Here is a 23874-nt window from a genome sequence, read left to right as displayed (position 1 = left end):
GGAAGAATGTAAGTGAATTAGCCTTTGCCCTTGGCTAAGAGCCAGTCTTCTCAGTGGCGGCTGCTGTTGTGCATGACCTTCCCTTTCAGCCTCAGCCTTGAGAGCTGAGCAGAACTGCCAGGAGATGCTGCTGAACCCACCTGGAAGTCCTCGAATGTGCTGCTAAGCATGCTGCCCTTAACTTGCTCAAACGCTCAGCTCAACCAACCCCCACCCCACCCCCCCCCCCCCCCAGCCTTGGCACCACCCTCAGGGCATCCTGCTACAGGATAAGCAGCATCCTGCCAATGGCCTCATCAGTTCCCTCTGGACGGAGATGTGAAAATGGCAAGGCAGACAGATGTCCTTCAAAAGCAGCGGCTGGGCTGCTCAGTGGCCACCACTGTTCTCTGTCCCCATGAAGAGCCACACTCACCAACACCAACTCCAGGCCTGCCCTCTCGCCCTGCAGAGGCTTAGGTCTTTGTGCTGCTTGGCCAGAGGAGACTCCCAAGAATGCACCTTCCTACTGGAGATCTCTTGTTCGTTATGAAGTTTGTGGTTTTTTTTTTCCTCAATAAAATCCTAATGACAACATACCATCGTAAAATATAGTCGCTAGGGATGAAGGCATCGATAGGCTAGTGTTCTCCTCTTCTCTTCCCATTTAGTCTCTTTAGCATTCCCTCCCCATCTACCACTTTCCCCCTCCCTCCCTCCCTCCCTCCCTCCCTCCCTCTCTCCCTCCCTCCCTCCTGTTCTTCCTCTCTTCTACCTTCCTCTCCTTCTCTCTGGTGGCTATTTTTGGGGTCTAATGTTCTATCTAGGATGAGGGGACATGAGTGCCAAACTTGGGTTCTTATAACCACCCATCAGAAAGATCATCTTTGCACAAGCTTGAAATAACAAAAAGGCAAGAAATCCTAGCGAGTCCAGATCAAATCTCGTGCCTAATTATAAGCCAACCTTCTGGCTTAGGTAGCATATGCATGCACATAAGAAACTGGTTGCTTGGCTGCCTAGCCATATGAACAGGGTGAGAGCCATCAGCTGCCAGGGAACCTTGTGGTTGGAGGGTAAAAGGGATTTATCTAAGGAAGGGGAAGGTGGTGATGTGCGCAGGAAAGAAAGGAAAGGTGCTCAGAAATTTCTAAACTTCTTCCCTGGTACCATTTCACCTACCAATAATTTACTATAGGAGAGTTAGAGTGAGGCAGGGGACTGCTTTCTGCTTGTTAAGCCAGCTTTCAGGAGGCATTCTGGATCTGCCATTTTCACTGATGGGTGTCAGTAAATACAAGATGCCCACTCAAACCCAAGCTAGAGGAGAAGAAGATGGACTCTTCGCTCTCTACAGGAGACCAACTTGCCAGCCTCTGCTAGACTGCTCCCTCTGTCTCATTAGTTTTTCTGATTCCCTAAGTGTACCTGGGGTTCCTTGGAGGGAGACACCCCAGTCTTGTCCCTAGTTATCTTTATAGCACACAGCAGAGAGCATGCGCGGCATACAGCCAAGGCTTAAGGAAGTTCTGGAGGAAAACAATGACTCGCAAAGAAGAGGCCAGCAGTGAACTGGGGACCTGGTTGTCTTATGCTGTTGGGGGCCACACCCTAGGTACTGACCACATTCCTGTCTGATGCCATCCATGGATTCGTGAAGGACTAGGGATAGAGGCCTGGCGTAGCTCTGTACAGACCTCACACATGAGTCGGATGCACGTTTATAGAGACACATGCATGGTTAACTTGGGGAGCTGACAGGAAGCAGTCAATCTGTTGAGCAAGTTTGTGTTTTATAAACCAGATGTTCAGCATTACTATCCATCATTTCCTTTGATACCAGAACGGTCCCCATTATGTAGCATAGGAAATGAAGGATATGGAATAATATACACTTATTATACAGCAGAACACCATCGCCAAGCAGTTCAGGGTCTGCTCAAAGTTTGGACAAGTGTAATTGAACAGCAGTTCATTTTAGATTCCCATTTAGACTTAATGGGATTTTACCCAGGTGGACCATGATGACCCCCACCTCCTACTTCTACCCTTTGGAAAATGAGTGTTGATTCTGTGTCTACATTTTTCTTGGAAGCCTTGAACATGAATCCTAGGTTCTGGTCTTGCCTCAGCAGCAGCTTCAGGTTGGGGGCCACAGAAAAGCTGGCAACCCCTAGTGAGTGTCAGAGACAGAGGGCTTCTGGCCATGGTTGGCTGCATAATCTCTGCTTGGAGGTCTGACTGCTCCTTCCTGTGACAGCAGCATGCAATGCCTTCGGATCATAAAGTACTTATGGTGCAAACACACTTCAGATTGATTTTCTCCTCCACGAAATGTTTCAGATACACAGAGGTCAAACGGGGGAGACAAGGGCTGATGGAGGGTGGCTGAGGGTCATAATATTGTACACGTGCTGTTTCAGGGTTCTTTGTCCATAGGACAAGCTGGGTTCCACAGAAAGCCTGCAGGTTGGAACTCTGGCCAAGCCAGTCTACAAGTGGGCCACATCCCCTAGCAGAAGAGTACACAAGATTATATTCCCACATGTGAACTGCCTGGACTTACTGAGTTTCTTCTGTTTCCCTGGGGCTGGTTACAGATGAATGGTTCTAGAACAAGTGCAATAGTATAAGGATCTTTTCCTTCCCCAGTGAAGCTGATACTATTATACTCTGGCGGGCCGCTTGGAAGTCCATTTCCCCTGATCTTGCATTTGTGCCAGGACAATTACTCGTGATTTATAACTGACTTTCACTGGTTGCAGGGAAAAAGCTTCATTTCTCATTACTGTCAGTGGTGTGTTTTGGTTTCATCGTGATCCATGTTGGCATTGCTTGAAATTTTGATTTGAGTTGCAAAGTGGAAATTGTCCAGGGTTATGGATCAGCTCAAATTAGTGTTTCTGTATAGCACCAAGGATTAATCAAGGAGTTGGGAAATGGGATGTCTAATGCAAAGAGAGCTGTTTACTGTGGACTGGGTCTGCTTGTGGACCTCCAATGGCTGCCATATTATACTTTAAGTATTTTTAGTAGAAGTTGAAACTGCGTTTCCATAAACAATTACTATACTGCATATGCTGGCTGACTTGATTTTTGGCACAACAAAAACTGTCAACATTGTCTTGAGTTAATACAATTTGGTTATTAATATTAGAAAATAAATGATTTTCTTATTCTAATGCCTAGCAAGTTGTTTGAGTAACATGCCGATTAGTCAGAGGTCTTGGAAAAGACAGGGCAGTAAGAAAACCTCTACAGAGAAAGCATGCGGATAATATATTGTGTACATATATAAGCATATAAAGACAGCCTTTGTGCGTATGCATATGTGCATATAAATACCTACATACACGCAGACTTATATTTGGGGTGAGTTTTAGATTAAAGAATATAAATGTATACTCTAATAAATTCGAATCTGTGGAGCCAGTTGGTGACCTGAAAATTACAGGAAGAGTTGATGTTTCAATGTTGAGTTCAAAGTCAAACTGGAGGCAGAAGTCTTCCATCTTTGCAAGGTGTGTCTACCCTCTTAAAACCTCCACCTGATTGGATGAGGCCCACCCAAATTGTGGAGGGCATCTGCTTTTTTCAAAGTCTTCCTGTTTGAATCTGAGTTTTATCAGTGAAAGGATCTTCCCTGCCATCATCCAGAACAGTACTTGATCAGACAAGTGGACAGACAGCACAGTTAGCCAGGAAGATACCACAGGTTTCCTGGTCCTTCAAGACCATGACATTTTGCCTCCTTTTTCATAGAGGATCACAGGCTCATTTCGAAACCGATGCAAGATTAGCATGCCCCCTCCATTTCTATCGGGAATTTTTTTCTAACATCTGGCAGTGCTTCTGTTGCTTCTGAAACTGTGAATGGAGATGAGATGTGGAAGATCTCCCTGTAACAATCTCTCTTGGTTTAATGCACACTGATTATTAAAATAAGGATTCCTATTTGCAAAGTCTAGAATAGGTCCTGAAGTTTTGCATGTATGCCGAGCACTGGAGTGCTCTGGAGTCTCTGGCATCCCATTGTAAGCAGCAAGGTCCATCAGAACAACAATAATAGGCATGATACATATGTAACTTGCTGAGTACTAAGTAAACAGGAGTACAATTTAAGTACAGCCTGGGCTATATAAGACTTTCTCAAAACAAAACAAAACAAAAACAACAACAACAAAAAACTAAACAAGAAAACAATAGAAAAGATGCACTAAGTCTAATTTCAGTGACTTTTGCAGGAGACACTAGAAAATCTGTATAGCTGTCGATCACTTAGATTCTAGAATTATCTCCTTAGGTGTGGCCTCTTTCTAAAAAAGAAGTGTGATGGAAAAGCACCTAATTACTCCATGGAGAGAGCACCAATTGCTCCATGGAACTAAACCAATGGAAAAGTGAGTAGAACATCAAAACATGCCAGAGACTGAAGATGGTGGAGTCCAGACCTCAGAGTGCTCCGCAGTGGGTGCTCAAGGAAGATAGGGAACAGAAAGAATTTCCCTCCCATTGGGTTTGTACAATCAACTGTGTTGCTTGCCAGCTGTGCCAAAAAAGTCTTTGCTCTTTTCCTTTAGTCTAATTTTGCCATGTACTTGCTGTATGACCCGAGGGCAGAGAAAAGAATCTAGCTAGCATCCTTTGGGTGCTGAGTGCCTCTATGACAGAGTCCCATGCCAGGGATGGTACTGGTGCATCTTCCTGTGAAGCCAGGAAGGCCTGACTAGTGCAGCTAAGAAGCTAAAAGCTGAGAATCAGAGCTAGGCTGGTCTTGAACCAAAGCCCACTACTGTGTTCTGAGACTCTGTTTCCCCATTTGTTACTGGAGCAGAACAGCTGTTACAACCTGTTCCCCTCCTCCCAGCACAGTATGAAAAGCAGATGTGCCCAGAGGTCTCAGAGTGTCTGTATGCAGCTGAAAACATTGCAGGGTTACTTCCGATTTCAGGAGTAATTCCTTTGGAAGCAGTGATTAGTTTCCTCCTGGTGATTTTCAGGTCATATGCTAAAGCTGTCTTTTCCTTTGCTTTCCATTCGGGACTAGCATTCAGGAATCTGAAGAGGTGAAGGGGCTTGACTGGCCTGCCTGTCTTGGGGATAGTAAGAGCTCTGGGTTCTATTCCCTCCCTGAAGGACATTTCATGAGGCCCCTGAGGTCTGATGTTTCTGATCCTGCATTATCAGAAGTGTCATTAGAACACACACTAAACACAAATGTCTGAGAGGAAAATAGAAAAGTTGATGTGTTGTAATAAAACAAATCACTGAAATCCAAATGAAGGTCATCTCAGGCAAAAAAGAATTGAACCCAGTTGCATCAACCAGAGTGACTGACAGGTGGGTTTCCAGTCTGGGCCTGGGCCTGGCCCTGCAGATCAGGTAGAGAGATTCTGTGCTCCCACCCTGTCAAAGGATCCCAAGGATTCTTTCTCGGCAGCCTGTGGCTTGAAAGGTTGAGCTGGTCAACAGGAGGCCTCTATACCAAGGCATCCACAGCATACCCAGTAACTGTCTTTCCTCTCTCCACCCAGCTTGCTGATGATCAGGGCCTCGTCCTGATGACCACAGTGGCCATGCCTGTGTTTAGTAAGCAGAATGAAACTGTGAGTATGACACTGTGTCTCTACTTGGTGCTGGGGGGGTCATTTCTCAAATAGTTTGTATCTAAGCTCTGTAAGCTCTGGTGGCCTCTTCTTCTCCCCACCCACAAGGATACTGCATGTGAGTTTATTCCTCTGGTTTTAATTCACTGTGAGGGCAAGTGAGCCAAATGTAAATAAGAGGGATGGGCAGAGTTCTTAGCATCTGTAGTCCCTCTCTAAAATTTAGATACTCAATGACCAGAGGAGGGTAATTCCCAGACAACTCTTGACTATGGTGGCTGCACCTCTCCTCGGTTATCTTTGATTAATTTCTTGGAGCAAGGTATCAAAGTACTGCAAAATGGGATGGTTTACCAAATAGTTATGGATCTTGAGAGTCTGAAATCAAGATGTTGACAGAGCCAGGGTCCCTTCATAGAAACAAGGGAAGAATATTTCCTTGTTATTTCTGGCTGTGGAGCCCCACATCCCTTGGTCCGTGGCAACATCATTCCACATTACATCGTTTGTATGTGTCCTTCTCTCTACACCCCCATCTCTCCTTTCCTAAGGAGACCAGTAATTATGTTTAAGTGTCTCTGTGAATCTCAGGTGATTCTTCAGGAGGTCTTTAGCTATGGTATCTGCAAAGACCCTATTTTTCAAATGCCATTAGATCTGAAGTACCACTGAAGTTCTGAGTGAATGTGAGTTTTCTGTAACCCTCTTCAAACCACAAACAAAAGCACACAGCAACAGACAGCAGCAGTGTGTGTGTTCTTCCCAATGGTCTTTCTGTTATTGAGAGTTTCAGCAATCACAGTGACAACCTCCCCTGAAAAATTGGGGACATTGGTTCCACAATGCTATTTTTAAAAAGAAATCTGTCTCCCTTTGGCCACTAGGTATCTCCTTCATGGGTGCAGATGGTGGTGTACATGGGAAAAAACAAAAAACAAAAACAAACAAACAAACAAACAAAAACCAGTTAGCCAGGTGGTGGTGGCACATGCCTTTAATCCCAGCACTCCAGAGGTAGAGCAAGGCAGATCTCTGAATTCAAGGCCAGCCTGGACAGGCACCAAAACTACACAGAGAAACCCTGTCTCCAAAAACCAAAACAAAACAAAAAACCAGTTGCTACCATATCTCTCCTGCAGAAAGCTCTGCTAGAAGCTAGTTCATAATCAGAGTTCTTGGCCATGAAACTTCTAGGCTCCTACACATCATGTTTCAGTTTTCAGGAAGAAGGTGAGCACTAGAATGTCTTAGCACAAGAATGCTGCTATTAGCCCAGAGACACTCCCTTCTTGGAGAGCTATAATTTGAGTGGAAGGTGAAACAAGAAACCTATAGAGCTCTGAGTTAGTGGTCTCAGAGAAGGCATCAGACAGTAATCTATTGTATTCTGCTTAATGTCTATTTCCTGCAGAGGTCAAAGGGCATTCTTCTGGGTGTGGTTGGCACAGATGTCCCAGTAAAAGAACTTCTGAAGACCATCCCCAAATACAAGGTAATACACTAATTCACTGTGGCCCATCCCAAAGAGGGATCAGAAGTGTTGATTTCACAGAGGTCTGGCTCAAGACTCCACCTGCTCCTTGGGCAGAGTTCTCCTTACCATGATCATAGTCTATTGCCTGCTTTTGTATTATCTGTACTGTTCCTTGATGGTTATTTCTTAATTTAAATAGATTTGTTTCACTATTATCTCCTCTAACCTCAGTATAAAGACTCCTGCAAAACTGTGAGTTCTGATGAGGTCCTTGTATTTTCCTTTCAACACTGACATGGTTGGCTGGCACGGAGGCTCCTTGAATTCCCATGGAGAAAACTTCCCCATTTGCTGGTGGAGAGAAAAACAAATCAATATATGGGAAGGGAGCTGGCCCACTCAAGGTCCAGTATAGGCACACAGCACTGTCTCCAGGGCCCCCAAGTGAGGAAAGCATGAGGCACACTGAAGGTCTTAGTGGCCCACTGGGCAAAGGGCTCTACCTATTGTCTAGAGTTGCATCCTTTCTCTCCTTCCCAGTCCAAGGTGGACTAGCTGGCCCACCCAGCTATCTTTAGGCTCACTCTGGTTGGCAAAGGCTCCATCTGCTTTTATGAAGGATGAGGCCAGGCCCAGAATCTACTGGTGCTCATGATCATATTCTTTGGGTGGCTTCTTTATCTGATTGGTTGAGGCTGGCTCAGGCATCGACTGACCTTGCCAACCTTCTGGAGAAACAAGAAAGTAGGAAGGACTCCATGAATATCAGGAGGGGATAGCCACCTTCTCCCACCAAGACTCTCAGACTGGTCAAGTAGTATAAATGACAGAGCCTCAAACAATGAAAGCCAAGTATGGGAAGAGGAAGGCTGCATGTCCCAAGGAGAGTGGACTTTTGTTGAAATCCCAGACCTTGGTGTCCATAACCAGGGACCACTGTTTAAGGAAGGCATCCGCTTATAGTGTTTCAAAAGAGTCTGAAGTTCCAGTTTCAGTGAGGATGTGTCGAAATCCAAACACTGGTCACTATTTGATATGTACCAAATGAATCAAGGAAGAATGGATGGAAAATGGAATGTCAACATACCTTCTGGGTCAGTTTCTCAAATTTTCCTCTACTGGGAAGAGGTCTAAGATGTGTTAATAATAGGTAGGCACCTTTCACCCCAACTTTATAGCAAAAGAAACTGGTGTACAGAAAAGCCATGATTTTTAACGTCTAGGACCCCAATATCACTGGGAATGAGAGCAATTATCATGATAGTTAAGACATAGTTAAAATCATAGAAATAATGAAAAATAGCATATTATTCTTACCATGTGGTTGGTGTCCTCCAAAGTACTCCACATGCATTGTTACCTGTTCAACATCACCCACCTAGTAAGAGATCGGCAGAACACAGTGAACTTAGAAGAAGAGAGGAAAGTCAGCTATGGGGAGTAAGTTAATCAGCATCCCTGGGAATGTGTTCTGTGCTTTCCCTGAGCCTGGTGGGAAAACTGGAGACAGAGGTATGGTCCACATTGACTGAAGATATCTGTCCCTCTTCCATTTCCATAAAGAGCTTTGGGAAAGTGTGCATGTCAGCCAGGTAGAGCTGGGGCCAGCAGGATTGGAGAAACTTTAGGGAGCAGGATCCAGGTCACATTTGCCCTCTTGGTCAACACTGTATAAGGATGCTTCAGCTCTTAGCTCTGGGGATTCTCCCAAGGATTGTTCTTTCTCCCTAAGCTTCATTTATTTTCCTGCAAGTCATCAGACTTCCTATAATTTTTATTAAGAATCCCAGACACCCCAGCAATAATTTCCAGACACCGTGGCCTCTGTTACCATAATGAGCTATTTTATAATTGGGTTCACTTCATTAGCCTGAAGGCTCTTGCTTGGAAGGGACATGCTCCTCTCCCAGGGACAGGGTCTGCACAGCTCCTGGCCTCCAGGAAAGCAGGGGAGCGAGCTGTGGATCCAGGGCCTGTTTGGCAACTCCTTGTGCTGGAAGGTTCTGTGTCCAATCTGTTCCCTGTTACTCCACAGGACTGAACATGCAAATGGACAGGGGGACTGGCTGTGTTCCAGATAAAATGAGGCTTAGGGATTCCGTCAGCATATTGATATTTGGCCAAAACCATCAGTGTCCATTGTCACTTTATGAAGTTTTGATTCTCAGAGAGATCCATATACAGGCTGCATTTGGAGGCTTCACAATCTTGCTTCCTATAGCTTCATCAGATTATCTCCAAGAGTCACCAACCAGCACCCAGAAAATTCGAATGCAGTTTTCTCAGGATGTTCAGTTTGCGAACATCCAGCAAGTTAGGCACAGGGTTGAGAAGGGCGGGCTGTGTATGTGGAAGCAGATCAGCTTCTTTTCGGCTCATATTTTTACTATTTACTTTGGTTCTGTTCTTCAAGATCATCAAGATAGTGTGAGTAAAGCTGTAAGTGCCTAGAGTGCAGACAGATTTAACTGAGTGCCTGATGTGGTGCTGAGGGCTGCAGAAGCCCAAGGTGGGTGCAGGAGCCCCTTCCAACAAGAGGTCCTTCTCCCAGAAGAGGTTCAGCCCTGAGTGCTTTCTAAAACCAGACAGAGGAAGGAAGGGTACCTAAGGAGGGTTAAGAAGCAAGAAGGTCCAGGTACCATTTTTCTGCCTTGTGCGAAGAAGAAATGGAAATCTTCTTGTGGTTTTTATAAATGGAATGGGAAGGAGGAAAGCAAGAACAGAGTTGGAAATGTACAGGAGATGGTCAGGAGGCCAGGAGGGGAATGGGCGAAGAGTTTATCTGCAGGGGCTGCAGGAGGCTGGTACCTGAGAGCAGGCCTATGTAGGAAAGAGTACTGCCAGGGGCTGAGGGCAGCAGCTGAAGGAGATGGTGTGGCTACTTAGGTACCAGGGAGGCCTGATGGGTAGACTCACAAAACCCATCTCACACACCAAAGGGGTTTTCTATGTCTTACACAGGAAGCATGGTTTGAATTGCCTTCAATGCTGGTGTGTCTCTGAGGCCTGGAGAATGGCTAGTACTGTTTTTGGAAATTGTAGCGATATAATGATGACAGTACAAGGAGGCAGGCCTGCACCTGAGGAATGTCACAGAGAAAATATGTCATGATTGTTTGGTTTGGAAGACTGAGGGTAAAGGTAACAGGCTAAGGAGATGCTGGAGTTTTTAACGGTGGGGGAGGGGAGTCTAGGAAGTCCTAGTCCCACCTACCTAGAGAAGAGGAAGAACTGCCAGGCAGTGGTGGCGCACGCCTTTAATCCCAGCACTCGGGAGGCAGAGCCAGGTGGATCTCTGTGAGTTCGAGGCCAGCTTGGTCTACCAATTGAGTTCCAGGAAAGGCACAAAGCTACACAGAGAAACCATGTCTGGAAAAACAAAAAAAAAAACAAAAAAAAAAAAAAAAAAAGAAGAAGAAGAAGAAGAAGAAGAGGAGGAGGAGGAGGAGGAGGAGGAGGAGGAGGAGGAGGAGGAGGAAGAACTTACAGAGCCACCATTGGGGGTGTGGACTGCCTCCCGTGAGAGAGCTCAGGGAAGCAGAGCCCTTGGGAGAACAAAAGCCGTGGGTGCAAATGCTCAAAATGGAAAGTAGAGTTAAGGTAGGCAGGAACCACTGGGGAGGGGGTCTGAAGGAGAGCTGGGACCTGAGGAACGACAAAGGAGTGAGAGGAAGAAGGGGGGTGCTGGCAGTGGAGGAAATGGTGAGGAGGAGGTAGCAATCAGTTCTTAAAGCAGGGAGAGCCGAAAAAGGAAATCCCAGAGACTCAGGCTGTTGGGAGTCTACCAGGAAGTGTGCAGAACAGTGGTGTCATCTAGCGGCTGGCAAGAGGGCAGAGTCGGAGTCTAGTGGGCCACAAATGGGCATTAGGCTGCAGAGACAGCAGGTGGTCAGGGAGAGGATGCTGGGATGGAAAGGCCAGACCCCTTGTATTCCCAGGGAAGAAGCACAAAGGAGGGCTTAGCGTGTACAGTCTGTGCCAGTTTTTATTCCTCCTCTGCCTCCTCTTCTCTTCTTCCTTCTTTCCCTGTGTCCCTCCCTGTCCCCTTCCCATCCTCCCCTCTGACCATTTTTAACCATATGCTCTGACTTTTGCCCTCATGGCTCTTACATCTGGAGGAGGGAGGCAGACATTTAGTAATCGATGCCTTGACTACCAGTCATACCCTCTTAGATGGTTCTCATTTGTAAAGTGCTATGCCAGGGAAGAGTGGAGCATTGAGACCAACCTTCTCTTGAGACCCACAGCAGAGGGAGAGGCAAAGTCAGCTGTGTTGGAAGACACTGGCTGCATTAGCTGACTATAAAATACCATTTGTTTGGTCTGATGCTGAGTTTGAATTTCCAGGCAAACCCAACTCTTGCCTTTAATGGAAGAAGTCAATCTCCCAGAGCCCTTCCTGACCCTTCCAGCCCATATTAAACCAGGACTTAATAACGATAATTAATGCAGTGTTGACTGTCTGACATTCTTCCAGGAGACAAGATGAAAGAGGCGATAGGCATCTCAAAGGATAGGAAATCTTGGGTTTATCTTTCTCAGCATAATGAAATATACTTTTATCATTAGAGTCAAGTAGAATGTTATTAAGACTCGCTGTGCAAGGTAAGACCGGGAGAAACGTCTGTTGCCCTTGACGACCGCAGGCGTATTTGCTTTATGTAATACAACGGAAACTTTTAATTGCTGGTGTTAAATTCTCTGAAGTTCATTTCACATCACCTTGACGTTAAGCTAACAAGCAGACAGGGTCACTCCTGGTTTGTAAACCCTGTTGTCTGGATCATTTAATAGTATCATATGCAGGACTGTGAGTGGCGGGGTGTCTAAAGGAGGAGTAAGAAAGGGCTCAGAACTGTGAAATGATCCCTCAGATAGAAAATAGGCATTTTTTCCCTCTCTCTTTTCACTGCTCTGGCAAAAGTGGGTTATAATTGAGAGAGAGACAGAGAGAGAGAGAGAGAGAAACAGAGAGAGAGAGAGAGAGAGAGAGAGAGAGAGAGAGAGAGAGAGAGAGGAAGAGAAAGGAAGAGAGAGAGAGGAGAGAGAGAGAGAATGAATATGAGAATCAGTATGGGTTTTACGCCAGAGGCCATTTTAATACACGAATGATTTGTAGGTAAATTTATTGTAGCCAATGGGTGCAGTCAAGTGTGTAATAGAAATATTGTCAAAAAGCTGGGATTATTATTTAAATAAGTGCAGTGTTAAATTTGATTACATACTTTTTAAAGCTAATAAAACATTTCATTGCTCCCAAACTATTTCCCATAGTCCCATGTAGTCAGAAAACATAAATTAAGTGAGGCTCTGGATAGAAAATTACTCGGGCTTTGTGTGGATGGAAGCATGCATGGAAAAGCTTGGCAGCCACAGTAAAAATGACAGGATATAAAGGGACTGGCTGCCCCCCACATAGGGCTGGTAGGGCTCCGTGGACACCTTAAGGATTCTGGAGAGGACAGAGCAGGAGAGTGATGTTAGAAATGGTCCCTGTGAGTGTGGGACAAGAGATGCCTGGAAGTGAGACGGTATGAGGGCCACTCTCCCTCTTCCTCATCTAGATGAGGGAGAAAATGCCCCAGCCAAAAAAATTCTGTTTGCTTGGACATGCTCCCCTTTCCAAAAATATTCATGACTTGGTCAGTTTTTCTAAAAAGTAATTGTCTTGTTTTAAATAAATAAAAATAAAGCCATAGGATGCCAGTGTGGGGCTATGACATTTCAGATTGTGCTGTTTGCTGAGCTTATCTGTGACAGGTCCACATTTCCACCAAATGTCAGGGATCAGTGCCTTGCATTCATTTTAATGAAATATTGTGCTGATAAGGGTTATGAATGCCAAGTTTAAGCTGTAAATTACTCAGATCAGGCTGCTTTGTGCTTTGTGAATCCGCCTGGGGACCAGCTAATGAAGGTTTCTTTTGCTTTCCTCTTACAGTTAGGAATTCATGGTTACGCCTTCGCCATCACGAATAATGGATATATCTTGACGCACCCGGAGCTCAGGCCGCTGGTAAGAGGAGCGTCCATTCCTGAATATCTTCAGCTCTGCAGCAACAGTACCTTGCAGTGGTTTTCATGAGAAAACCACTCAGTTCATGGTGTTAAAGAGGCTGTTTGCATAGCCACAAACTACTATTTTGACTCACAGTGTATAGTGCTAAAGAGAAATCATAGTTTCTACCATGTTCTTCTATGTAAATCCATATATATCTAAATGCATTTATTCATTTTAATAGAAGTCTATCAGTATTTTGGAAATTTTTCCTTTAATGCCACTGAGTTTGAAGCCCATTATAATGAATATTCATATTCTAGCCCTAGACTCACTATTAGTGATTATTAAATTATTAAGGCCACTCCACATAGTTAAAAGGGAAGTTTATTTTGTGGGGTAACTTACAAATGAAGGGGTAGGTTGCAGGGTCTGGGAAAGGTATGGCGCAGTCCAGTGGTGTTCTCTGGAGAACTCTGCTCGGTCTACCTCCAGCGTCCAGGGTCCTGGAACCAAGAGAGCCAGTGCATCTGGATCTCGGGTCTTCAGGGTCCTCTCTCAGCCTCACCTTGTAGGCATGACCATTACTGAAACCTCAATGGGGGTTGGAACTTCCAGATCAAAGCTGGAATGGCTACCCACTACAACTCACTAACTGGAAATCTGTTCTGATAGAACAAATCAGGTACAAGGTCTCTGAAAACTCACTTCGTCAGGACTTCTCTCCCTACTACACTGCCGGAATGCAGTGTTCACAGAAACTACTCCACAACACCTTTCTGGATAAATGGAAACAGCTAAGACTGTTCTCCATTTTTCAGCACCTGAGTCATAGCCAATAGCAAGCACTGTTTTTCTTTTTTGTTTGTTTGTTTATTTTTACTTTCTCCAAGGGTGATCTGAGGCCAATCCAAGATAGTCCATGGTCTATCTTCTGAGGCCAGATCCTCATGAGGAGGTTGCCTAGAGCACCCCTCCAGAGAACAATGAGGACTGTCTCCCAGAGGACAGCCAGGCTCTTCAGAAGAAGCTGTGCTTGAGCATCACAAGTTCAAGGCCAGTCCATTGAGACTCTATCTCAGAAGAGGAAAAAAAAAATGTGTACAGAGGGATGTCGGTGTAGATCACAGGGGAACGCTTGTCCTGGGTATATTAGATCCACTATGATGCAAAAGAAAGAAAAACATAAAGAGAAGAGGAAAGAGGTGCTAACCCACTGATAGCATCTCTTGTGGCTTCTGGAGAGGTGTGGAGAGGAAGGGTGACGGGGCTCGTCATCCTGGGCTAGTTAGAATGTACTGCAAGAGTGAACACCCCTTCAATTGATGAGCCTTTAGTTCATTTTAAAGAAGATATGGGTAGTAAGAGGAACACAGCCTTCTACGTGGAGGATGTGGAGATCATTCTCTTGGCAACATCCACACGCGCGCACACATACACGTAAATGCACAGTACTGCCCACAGCAGATGTCTCTGTCCCTTTCCTCAGAATTAGAACATAGCAGCAGAGAACTCTGCAAATGTTTATCAGCCAAGTGCTGTGGGAACCCATTCTCTTCTCACTTGCATCATTGTTTAGAAACTGTCCCTGTGAGAGACCCATCATCATCCAACTTTGCTCTAATCACCATGGTATTAATGGAGTCATCATGACCACATCACATGAATCCCATATGCTTGCTTTTAGATGGGACTGATGGTGATGTTTGATTGCAGCATGCAGACACACACACACACACAGACACACACACACACACACACACACACACACACACACACACACTATGCTAAATATAATATACACGACAATTGTAGCCTAATGGTTTTTCTGTTTATTTTTCAGTTTTGAGGGAGGAATAATGTAATTATATTATAATATTAGACATATATGAATGAATGTGTGTGTCTAAAGGACTGAATTAACCATTTAGCTGATTTCAGTTATAACTCTGAATTTTTGGGATGTCTGATTAAAAAAGCCACAGATATCTTAAGATTATATAAGTCTAAAGATATATTTGAATCTAAAAAGCTTACTGCATTACTCACCCCAAACTGTCAAGTGGAGTTTTTGATTGGTCGGAGTGGGCACAAGTGGGTTTGGTGTGGCAGAGTTTGGACTCCTGGTACTTATATGCTCCAAACTAGAACAGATCAGAGGCAGTGGCATCATCAAACCCGACTCTTCTGCTAGGGAATGAATTAACTTCCTATTTATCAGCTTTTGAAGGAGGAAGGAGATGGAACCAGAAATCACAAGTCACCATGGTGGTTTTCTTCTCTTTATAGCATTGGGAATGGCTGTCCTCTACGTGCGCTTTCAATATCTCTCTAACCATGTATACCTCCTGGTCACACAGAAAATAAATAGCCTATTTATGGAGCTGTGTCTACTGGGAGGGCAGCTGAAAGGCTGGAGTAACAGGTCACTCCAGACAACATCATTTGTGTCTGGTCCTGTGAATGTTCACACACAGGAGTCATTGCTATGCATATCATTATTCAAATGCTGGGATGAGTGGATTTCCCAGAAGCAATAGCCAGGGTCAGCTTTCCATATGTGAGGGAGTCTAAGCGAATGCTCTACAGCTCACTTGTCCAAACACAAACCACATGCATCTGTTTCAACTGACTCACGACAAGGACATGGCCAGACCAATGGTCCATCTGTCCCACTCATCTGTCTATGACTATGAGGCCATCAGCTGTCTAGGAGAGGTTTGGAGAGGGGATGTCACCATTGGCAATTACATGAATTAACTTATCTAAATATGGTCACCACGTGCAGGTTGACTCCACTAAGTGGAAGGCATGGCCTCTCACCCAGCTTATCCTTAACATCCTTAACATCTAGGCCTGCCTCATCCCAGCTATGACTGAGTAGGTCACACATAACCTTTCTGAGAATCTCCCACCCCTGATAACACTGCTTTATTCAGAATGTGCACACCACAGCCCTGCCATCAGTGTGAACGGGAGAATGTTAAGTCTGAAATCCCACAGTGCAGCAGGTTCCTTGACACCAGAGTGGTGGGAGTTACCTTAGCATTCCATCTGTCCTGGCTCCCTTGATCTGTGCTGATCTGGGCTTTGCCACTTTAAAGAATGGGAAAAGAGGATACTGGAAGATTACTCCTGCATCTAGAGAACACATTTCAATTATTCAGGAGATTATCCTGATAAACATTTGCAATGTCCCGTGTGTATATATCATGCATACACATAACTTTTATTTGCTTGTTTTTGAGGGGATATGTTGGTGGTGGTGAACAATATTTTTGGCCCACTCTAATCTGGAGTATAGACAACTATGCTATGTAGCTCCGTGTGGGCCTTCTAGAGGGAAAAAAGGGGGAGTGTGTGTATGTGTGTGTGTGTGTGTGTGTGTGTGTGTGTGTGTGTGTGTGTGTTTCTCAGTTAGCATTGAGACAAAGCCTAGAAGCCACACAGTAAAGTGTCGGTGGCTGTCTGAGCTTCAGGTCTTCTGGTTGCTTTCTTCATTCTCTGTGTTTTTCTATCCCTCTTCCTGCCTAATGTGTAGTCAGTCCTCAGAAAATGAACGAAGGGATCCTTCAAGCCCTTTTGAAGGCTGTAAGTGGATGCTGTGGTTGTGCTAGGAGTCTGGTGTCTGTCAGGCATTGATCTGCCTTGGCTGGTCTTCGGAAGACAGCTAACAGTAGACAGCCACAAGCAGCTTCCTTGACCAGCTCAGGTGAGCAATCTTCTTCGCTCAAGCCCGTTTGCCTCCTCTCCAGCCCAGACTTAGATGAAGTCATTAGAAATGGACCTTCCTCTGTTCTGTCCAAGGCTGCCAGATTAGCATGGTGAATGTGAATAGGGTTGTGGCTGGGGAGAGTGGTGAGGGCCCTCTTCACACAGCCCATGGTCCCTTCTGTCTGCCACTGAGGTTGTTCCTGCCCTTGCAGCCAGATGAAAGAAGTGCCTTTTGCTAAAGCAAAGTACCAATATTTTTCTAATTTGTCCAATAAAATCTTTCCCCCAAACTCCATGTTTGGCTTGGTTTTCTCCAGTATTTTCTTTCATCTTGTATAATTTGGGTGTGAATCATGAAATGTCTCCAAAAACAGCTCACCCTAGGAGCCTTACTCAAGCTCACTCAGAAGTCATGCTGCCCTGTGAGGATCAAGGATCCCCACCCCCCCCACCCCCGCCCTAACACCAACTTGTCATTTCCTAATGGCTTCACTGATGTCAAAATGACAGGTCCTTGCTGGGTTTCTGATGGGACTGTTCTGTACTGCCCTGAGGGCTGAAGTAGCTAGCTGCCTTCCAGTGGACTAGAAGGCCTTCCATGACAGAGCCAGCACCTGTTCCTGGTGGCGGGGGAGGGGAGGAGTAGAAACTTGGCAACAATTGGGATTAAAATTAGATCCTGAGAAATGTCACCTGTGGAGTGGCAGACCTGTGCATCTTCTTGTGATCTTCACCATGCTTATAGGCAGGCTCAAAATATTTCCATGTGTTACCTAGATTTCATTTCTTACTGTTCTGGTTTTCCTTCTTACTAACAATGTCTCTTAGAATGTCGAGCCCTGAATATATGTCTTTTTCTTTTGCCTATCAAGAGATAGAGAGAGAAGCAGCCTATAATAGGCTGTCTTTAACATGACCTATAGTTTTGTTAGGATTTTGGTGATCAGCCTGCCTCTGTATTGTAGAAGATAAGGGCATTTAAGCTGACCACCCCATCAGGAAACCTGGACTATAGCCCTGGTCAGATCCTCAAGGGAATACAAAGCAGGTCCTTCCTAGCAGCCACAACAATGGCAGGATTCCACAGGGAATGGTGGGATGACAAAAATCTGGGACTTATTTCCACAAAGCTCACGCTAAAATCAGCCAAAAGCTGTCTGTTCTGTGTCTGCAGGCCAGGAGGTAGGGGAGATGCTGGGGGGATTATATTATATATGGTACTCTTCTCATTATCTACCTATCTATCTATCTATCTATCTATCTATCTATCTATCTATCTGTCTATCTATCTATCTATCTATCTATCTATCTATCTATCTATCTATCTATCTACCTATCTATCTATCTACCTATCTATCTGTCTGTCTGTCTGTCTGTCTGTCTGTCTGTCTATCTATCTACCTATCTATCTATCTACCTATCTATCTATCTATCTATCTATCTGTCTATCTATCTATCTATCTATCTACCTATCTATCTATCTATCTATCTACCTATCTATCTACCTATCTACCTATCTATCTATCATCTATCTATCTATCTATCTACCTATCTATCTATCTACCTATCTATCTATCTATCTACCTATCTATCTATCATCTATCTATCTATCTATCTACCTATCTATCTATCATCTATCTATCTATCTATCTATCTACCTATCTATCTATCATCTATCTATCTATCTATCTATCTATCTATCTATCTATCTATCTCTATCTCTCTCTGTTATTTTAGAATACATTCTCATATATCCTAGGCTGTCTTTGAACATCTGACCCTCCCTCTTCTGACTATGTTTTCACACCTGGTTAACGTGGTGCTGGGATGAAATTCAGGGCTTTTTGTATGGTAGGCAAGTTCTCTATCCACTGAACCACACCCCCAGCTCCAGGTTTTATCCCAGATGCAGATTTACTAATCAGTCATACTAACAGTCATACACTGTTGAAGAGATGGGCAGTGGACCCCTGGGGTGTGAAAATGTATAATGTTTCTGATGTCATTGGAGGTCTTCTACATTCTAGGCCTGTGCAAGGTTACTAAGATGTATTTTGCTTCAAGGAAGTGAAGATCTGATGGGAAGGGATTAGATGTAGATATGGAGACCTAAAGAGACTGGGGAAAGGCAGCTTTGGTCCATTTGCTTTTGTGGTTGTTACTCTTGGTGTGTCTTTCTGGTTTGTGTTGATTCCTCCCTTTGGGAAGGGCACCATTCCCAGGTGCTTTTCACATGCTGCTGCTTTCATTTGACAGATCCCCATGGCGACTCTGGGGCTCCGTAGAAGACTCCAGAGGCTCTGGAAGGTTGGGAGGGATAAAGACAGGCAAGATGTATTTTTAGAAGTTATCCTGGGCAACTTGAGCAATGGGTTGATAATCTGGGGTGCATTGTGAATAAGGAAGGCATCACCTATGGAAAGCCAAGGCACTGAGGGGAGATGCGACTTCCCCCAAATCACATAACCGTAAAGTGCCAGAACCAGGAGCCTTGGCCCAGATCCCCAAGATGGGCTAAGTTCACAGTGCTGTGTTGGCTCCTCAGGAAGTGGGTGGCAGAGTGGTTGGATAGTGGGTGTGGCTGAACGACCTGGTCTCTGCAGTTCTGTGGCTGACTTCAGGGCAGTCGTGGTACAGTTATAGTAGGAATCTGTCGAGCAGGAACTCAATGTGAGCCACAGGATGAGCTGTATGTGGTGTTACAGATTTTCCCAGTAGCCACATCTAAGGAGTAAAGAAGGACACAGGTGAAATTAAGCTTAAGGATAGTATTTTGGCTCATGTATTCAAATCATTGAGGCTTTAACATATAATCAACATAAAAATAATCAATACAGCATCTCACGTTCTTTCTGTAGTAGTCTGTGAAATCTGATACCGATTTGACAATTCGAACATGTCTCACTTAGGACCAATATTTCAAGTTCTCAAGAGTTGCATCTAGCCGTGACAACTGCCGGGATTCTACAGGCCTAAGATGTGAACAGACATCTTAGACATTTCCAGAGAACATGGATGAAAAGAGCGGTCAGTCATGGCTACCCACCCCCTCCCAGACTGCGGCTTGTCTGGCCTCTAATGGGGAAGTGGGAGGCTAGAATTCACAAGAGGCTGGCATTGGGAAGCCACAGCAGATGGACTCTCTCCTTTGGCGGGAAGCATCACTGACTCTGTCAGCCATGTGGGTTTACTCTTCAACCATGTGGACTTCCTAACCCAAATTGTGCCACAGTGGGTGGAAGGCATTATCCACACTGGGAGAAGCCGAGGTGTCAGGTTATCCAAATCGGGCTCTTTGGAGGCAAAAATCATCTGTGCTCTCCTGGAAAATTCAGGCTCACTCTCACACAAGGCCAAATTCTACAGATAATAGTGTCATCTCCCTTAACTCCTTACAGGCCTCCACCCTACTGAAACACAAATGCAGCTGTTCCAGGCACTGAGTCCTAAGATATCATCCTGGTGTTGCGCCTCCACTGGCCTACTCTATATCATTGTTCTGTTCCTCTGTTTTATGTGTGCATGGACAGTTTATTTTTCCAAGCCCTGTTTGCTGTTGTGCATTGGGTATTGGTGGGCCCCTGTAGAAAGTTATTCAGTACATGGAGTGAGAGGTGGACATGCCAATGAATGTGTTGTTTGGCCCTCCCCTGTGGAACTGACTGGGTACCCTCATGGTACGTGTAAATATATGTTGCGCTAATTGGAGGGTGGCTCTAAGAGCAGGTGGGACTGAAGTGAGGTGGAGGCAGTGTTAGAGTTCTTTCCTTGGGCTCACAACCTTCTGAAGTTCTCCTAATGGGTTCTGTGAACAGATCCATATAATTAGAAAGCATTTACATCTTGTGGTGTTTAAGCAGGATCCTTTTAGAACTGTACCTGTCTTCAGGCTTCGGCCTGTTCCTTAGAAATCCCAAGTTCCTCCCAGAACTGCCCTTCAACTCAGAATCTGATCTTATGTGTGTATGACAAACTCTTCCTCCGGCTCTCGACTCAGTGATCACCTCAGAGAAGCCCTCTTCTTCCTCAAAGCTCCTCTGCCTCTGTTTGTCTGGGCCACTTGTTGCTAGGACACACACGTGTCTAACTTCTTCATCGCCCTTTGCTGGAAGGGGTGCAAGTGGGAAGGATGATGCAGATGATTGGGAGTCTGGGCACTATGCTCCTACAACACATGAGAAATGTGGCTGCCACATGTGCTTTCAGCACTCACTCACTCCTTATTATGTCAGGGCATGTGTGGGTTGTCAGGCCCTTCTACCCCGGTCATCCTTCTGCCCTCTGACCTTCTGTTTGCTGACATCCCACAGATGCTGCTGACATCAAGCATGGTACCAGCAAAAGAGTCTTGGGCAGTTAGAGGGATGTTTCTGCTTAGGAAATGTTTATCATACAATAAAAGTACTCTCCAACAGCAACAGCATGGATGGCCAAGACAACCTCTGGATAGACAAAGCATCTTCCTTTTTGTCTCAAGGATGGGTGCCCTGGAGTGCGAGATGGAAAAGGACAGGGAGACTTCACCGTCTCCCTGAAACCACTGACCTCAGGCAGCCCAGGGATGACTTCTCTCTGGTCTTAGGAGGATAGATTCTGCTGGCAAAGTCTATCGGGGACTATATATATGGTAGACCATCTTAAACCTTGCAGTAAACATGCCCATCTTTTTCTCAGAGACCTTGCCCTCCGCTCAGGCTGCTGATGAACTGAAGGAGACTGCCCAGTAGGTGGCGCGCAGGCATCACTATGTGCTGAGAGCCAAGCACACAGTGTACACAGCCCCCAAACAGGGATGATAAGGAGAGACCCTGCTTAGACTTGGAGAAAGAATTAAGGGATGCCTAGAAAAAAAGACTGTATAACCTCTACAGAGAGATCTGCCTCATTTTGAAATACATTAGGGGGACACAAGAGTCTTGCATCTCTGCAGGCTTGCTTCTTGCTGAAATGCCACAGGCACTGTGGGAACTGGGCTGGGCTGGGCACTTGAGCAGGAATGCCGCAGCATAGCTCCTGATCTAAGGAGTAAAGGGCTTTACTGGGAGAGACTGCATTTTGCCAGATGGAGCTGAGCTTAGTGCTCCAACTCCCCATACTCCAGCCTGCAGCCTCTCGGTCCTGGGACCAAGTGTGTACTTGGATACTCAGGGAGTAGATGAGTTATGGGAGTCAGTTTCATGTTTTGAATATGTAATGTGCTTTAATAGTACCCTTGGATGCTAGAAGTGGCAAGAAAATGGCATCAGTAATGGCCATGCATCTGCTACCCAGGATGTCAGAAGCCAGGCTCTAAAGATAGGCATCCTGCCCAAATTGTCTCATTAAGTTCCAGTAACATTCTGCCTGTTAGCATGTGTCCGAGAGGTCACCTGAGTGTGAGGATCTGCTATGTATGGTTGTAGTTTAAAGGAAAATTAATCAAATATTTGCAGAAGAGTTTGATACTTGGACCAAGGAATGTGTCTGTCAGGAAAGACATTTAGGGGAGTTTCACAAAGTCAAAAATGACTATGGACATGACTTGTTATAATCTCGATCCTCCGGTTCTAAAGCTGTATGTGCATCCCTTTTCCTCTTCCAGTGTTTTTTCTGTCCCTGGATGCTGATCTGCTGGGAGCTTAGAAGTTGTTCTTCATTCTAGTAGAGATGTGGTTGGGGCCAAACTGGCTGTGCCCAAGCTAAACCTTTGGACTCTGTCTTTCTCTGTGGCCTTCTTGCTCTGGTCTCCTATAGCTGTTCCTCCCTCTGTCCTTTCCTGCAGAGTGGGAGCAAAGTCTCCCAACATTTCTAGCTTTCAAGGAACCACACCACCATTGGAGTGTCAATCATCCTACCCAAAACTTTCCCAGGGGATGCTCTGTGACGCCCCATCCCCTGTCAGCTAGCTTACTCTGTCCTTCTCCCTGCTGGGGCCACAAGTGACACAGAAGGAAGACCAGGTGGGTAATTTCACTTAAGGTATTAGTCTTCCAGGGGAGAAAGCTAAAGAAAAATAGAAGGAAATAGAAGAAGAAAGGAAAGAAGGGAGAAAAGGAGAGAGGGAGGAGAGAAGGGCCATTTATACATTTCTTTATCCATTTACTGCTGATTCCTTTCTTTGTATCTCATCACAGGAGAAATAGAAAATTTATTTCCTCATTTTTCCCCCAACGAGTCCCCACTTCGTGCAAACAATTAAGAATCAGTATCCGTTGCTTGTAACCAAAGCAGCCTGACTTGTGTGTCCATGAATCCAAGTACTGGGCACCACTGTTAGCTATGGCTCTTATATCTACACTCAGGGAGTTCAAAGTCTGACCCCCACCTACTTTAGCCCAACTGCAGTATTGCCCATCTTTGTAGGCTTCTTACAGGGACCACACAGTATGGGTTTCCTCCTGACCAGTAGCTGTTCGAACACATCTGCCAGTCACCACAGGTAGCCAGAGGACACCTGTCAGATTCCTTGCACGTAAAGGTCTGCTAAGGTGCCTGGTGAAGGAGACAGAAGGGAACAAATGTGGAGAGAGTACCTGGACACACAGGAGGAGGAGCACAGCGAAGAAGCTGAATAGGACAGGCTCCAGCGGTGGCAGTACCAACAAGCATCTATGAGCGTGCTTGATGCTGGCTGTGGGTCACACAGCTGGGGGAGCATGCACAGAGCTGGTCTGCAACCTAAAAACTCACAGCCGCCCTTCCTGATGCTGTCTGGCAGCAGTTAGGAATAGCACAGGGGTCGTGGGATGCTTGGAAGTGGGACGTTGCTACTGGATCCTTCCCTCTCCTCGCTTTGTTTCCGGTCCTTCCCACCCCATCCCTTCTCTCCTTCCCTTGGGAGATATGTTCATTAAAAGCCTACCATAGTGTACACTCCTCGAAGCCAGGAAAGCAGAATCCTTCTGCTATTTGGTGATTGCACTCTTATGGAGAAGATACATTTTTTTTTTTTAAAGCTCATAAATAAAAGGATAAACAAAATGCAGCACGGATTTGGAATGTGCTCTGCAAATAACAACAAAGACAAAAGACCCCCAAAATAAAACAAAAATTCAATACAAACTAACAACAAAAGAACAAGGGCACGGGAGAAGAAAGGGAGGAGAAGCTACCTACTTGGTCTC

The 23874-nt window shown here is 45.3% G+C and overlaps 1 protein-coding gene across 2 annotated transcripts in view; it reads left to right on the top strand.

The window, feature by feature from the left end:
* Positions 1-23874, top strand: part of Cacna2d3 (calcium voltage-gated channel auxiliary subunit alpha2delta 3) — an 844799-nt gene that overhangs the window by 631666 nt on the left and 189259 nt on the right. For both annotated transcript variants that reach the window (XM_036199702.1, XM_036199701.1), the window contains 3 exons: positions 5514-5585; positions 6997-7077; positions 13001-13075. In XM_036199702.1, coding sequence (XP_036055595.1) covers positions 5514-5585; positions 6997-7077; positions 13001-13075 — 228 coding nt within the window. The remainder of the gene's footprint in view (positions 1-5513; positions 5586-6996; positions 7078-13000; positions 13076-23874) is intronic.

This window comes from Onychomys torridus, chromosome 9 (assembly GCF_903995425.1).
Source record: "Onychomys torridus chromosome 9, mOncTor1.1, whole genome shotgun sequence".
Taxonomy (NCBI): Eukaryota; Metazoa; Chordata; class Mammalia; order Rodentia; family Cricetidae; genus Onychomys; species Onychomys torridus.
The sequence above is the reverse complement of the archived record's forward strand: the minus strand, read 5'-3'. Positions and strand labels throughout refer to the sequence as shown.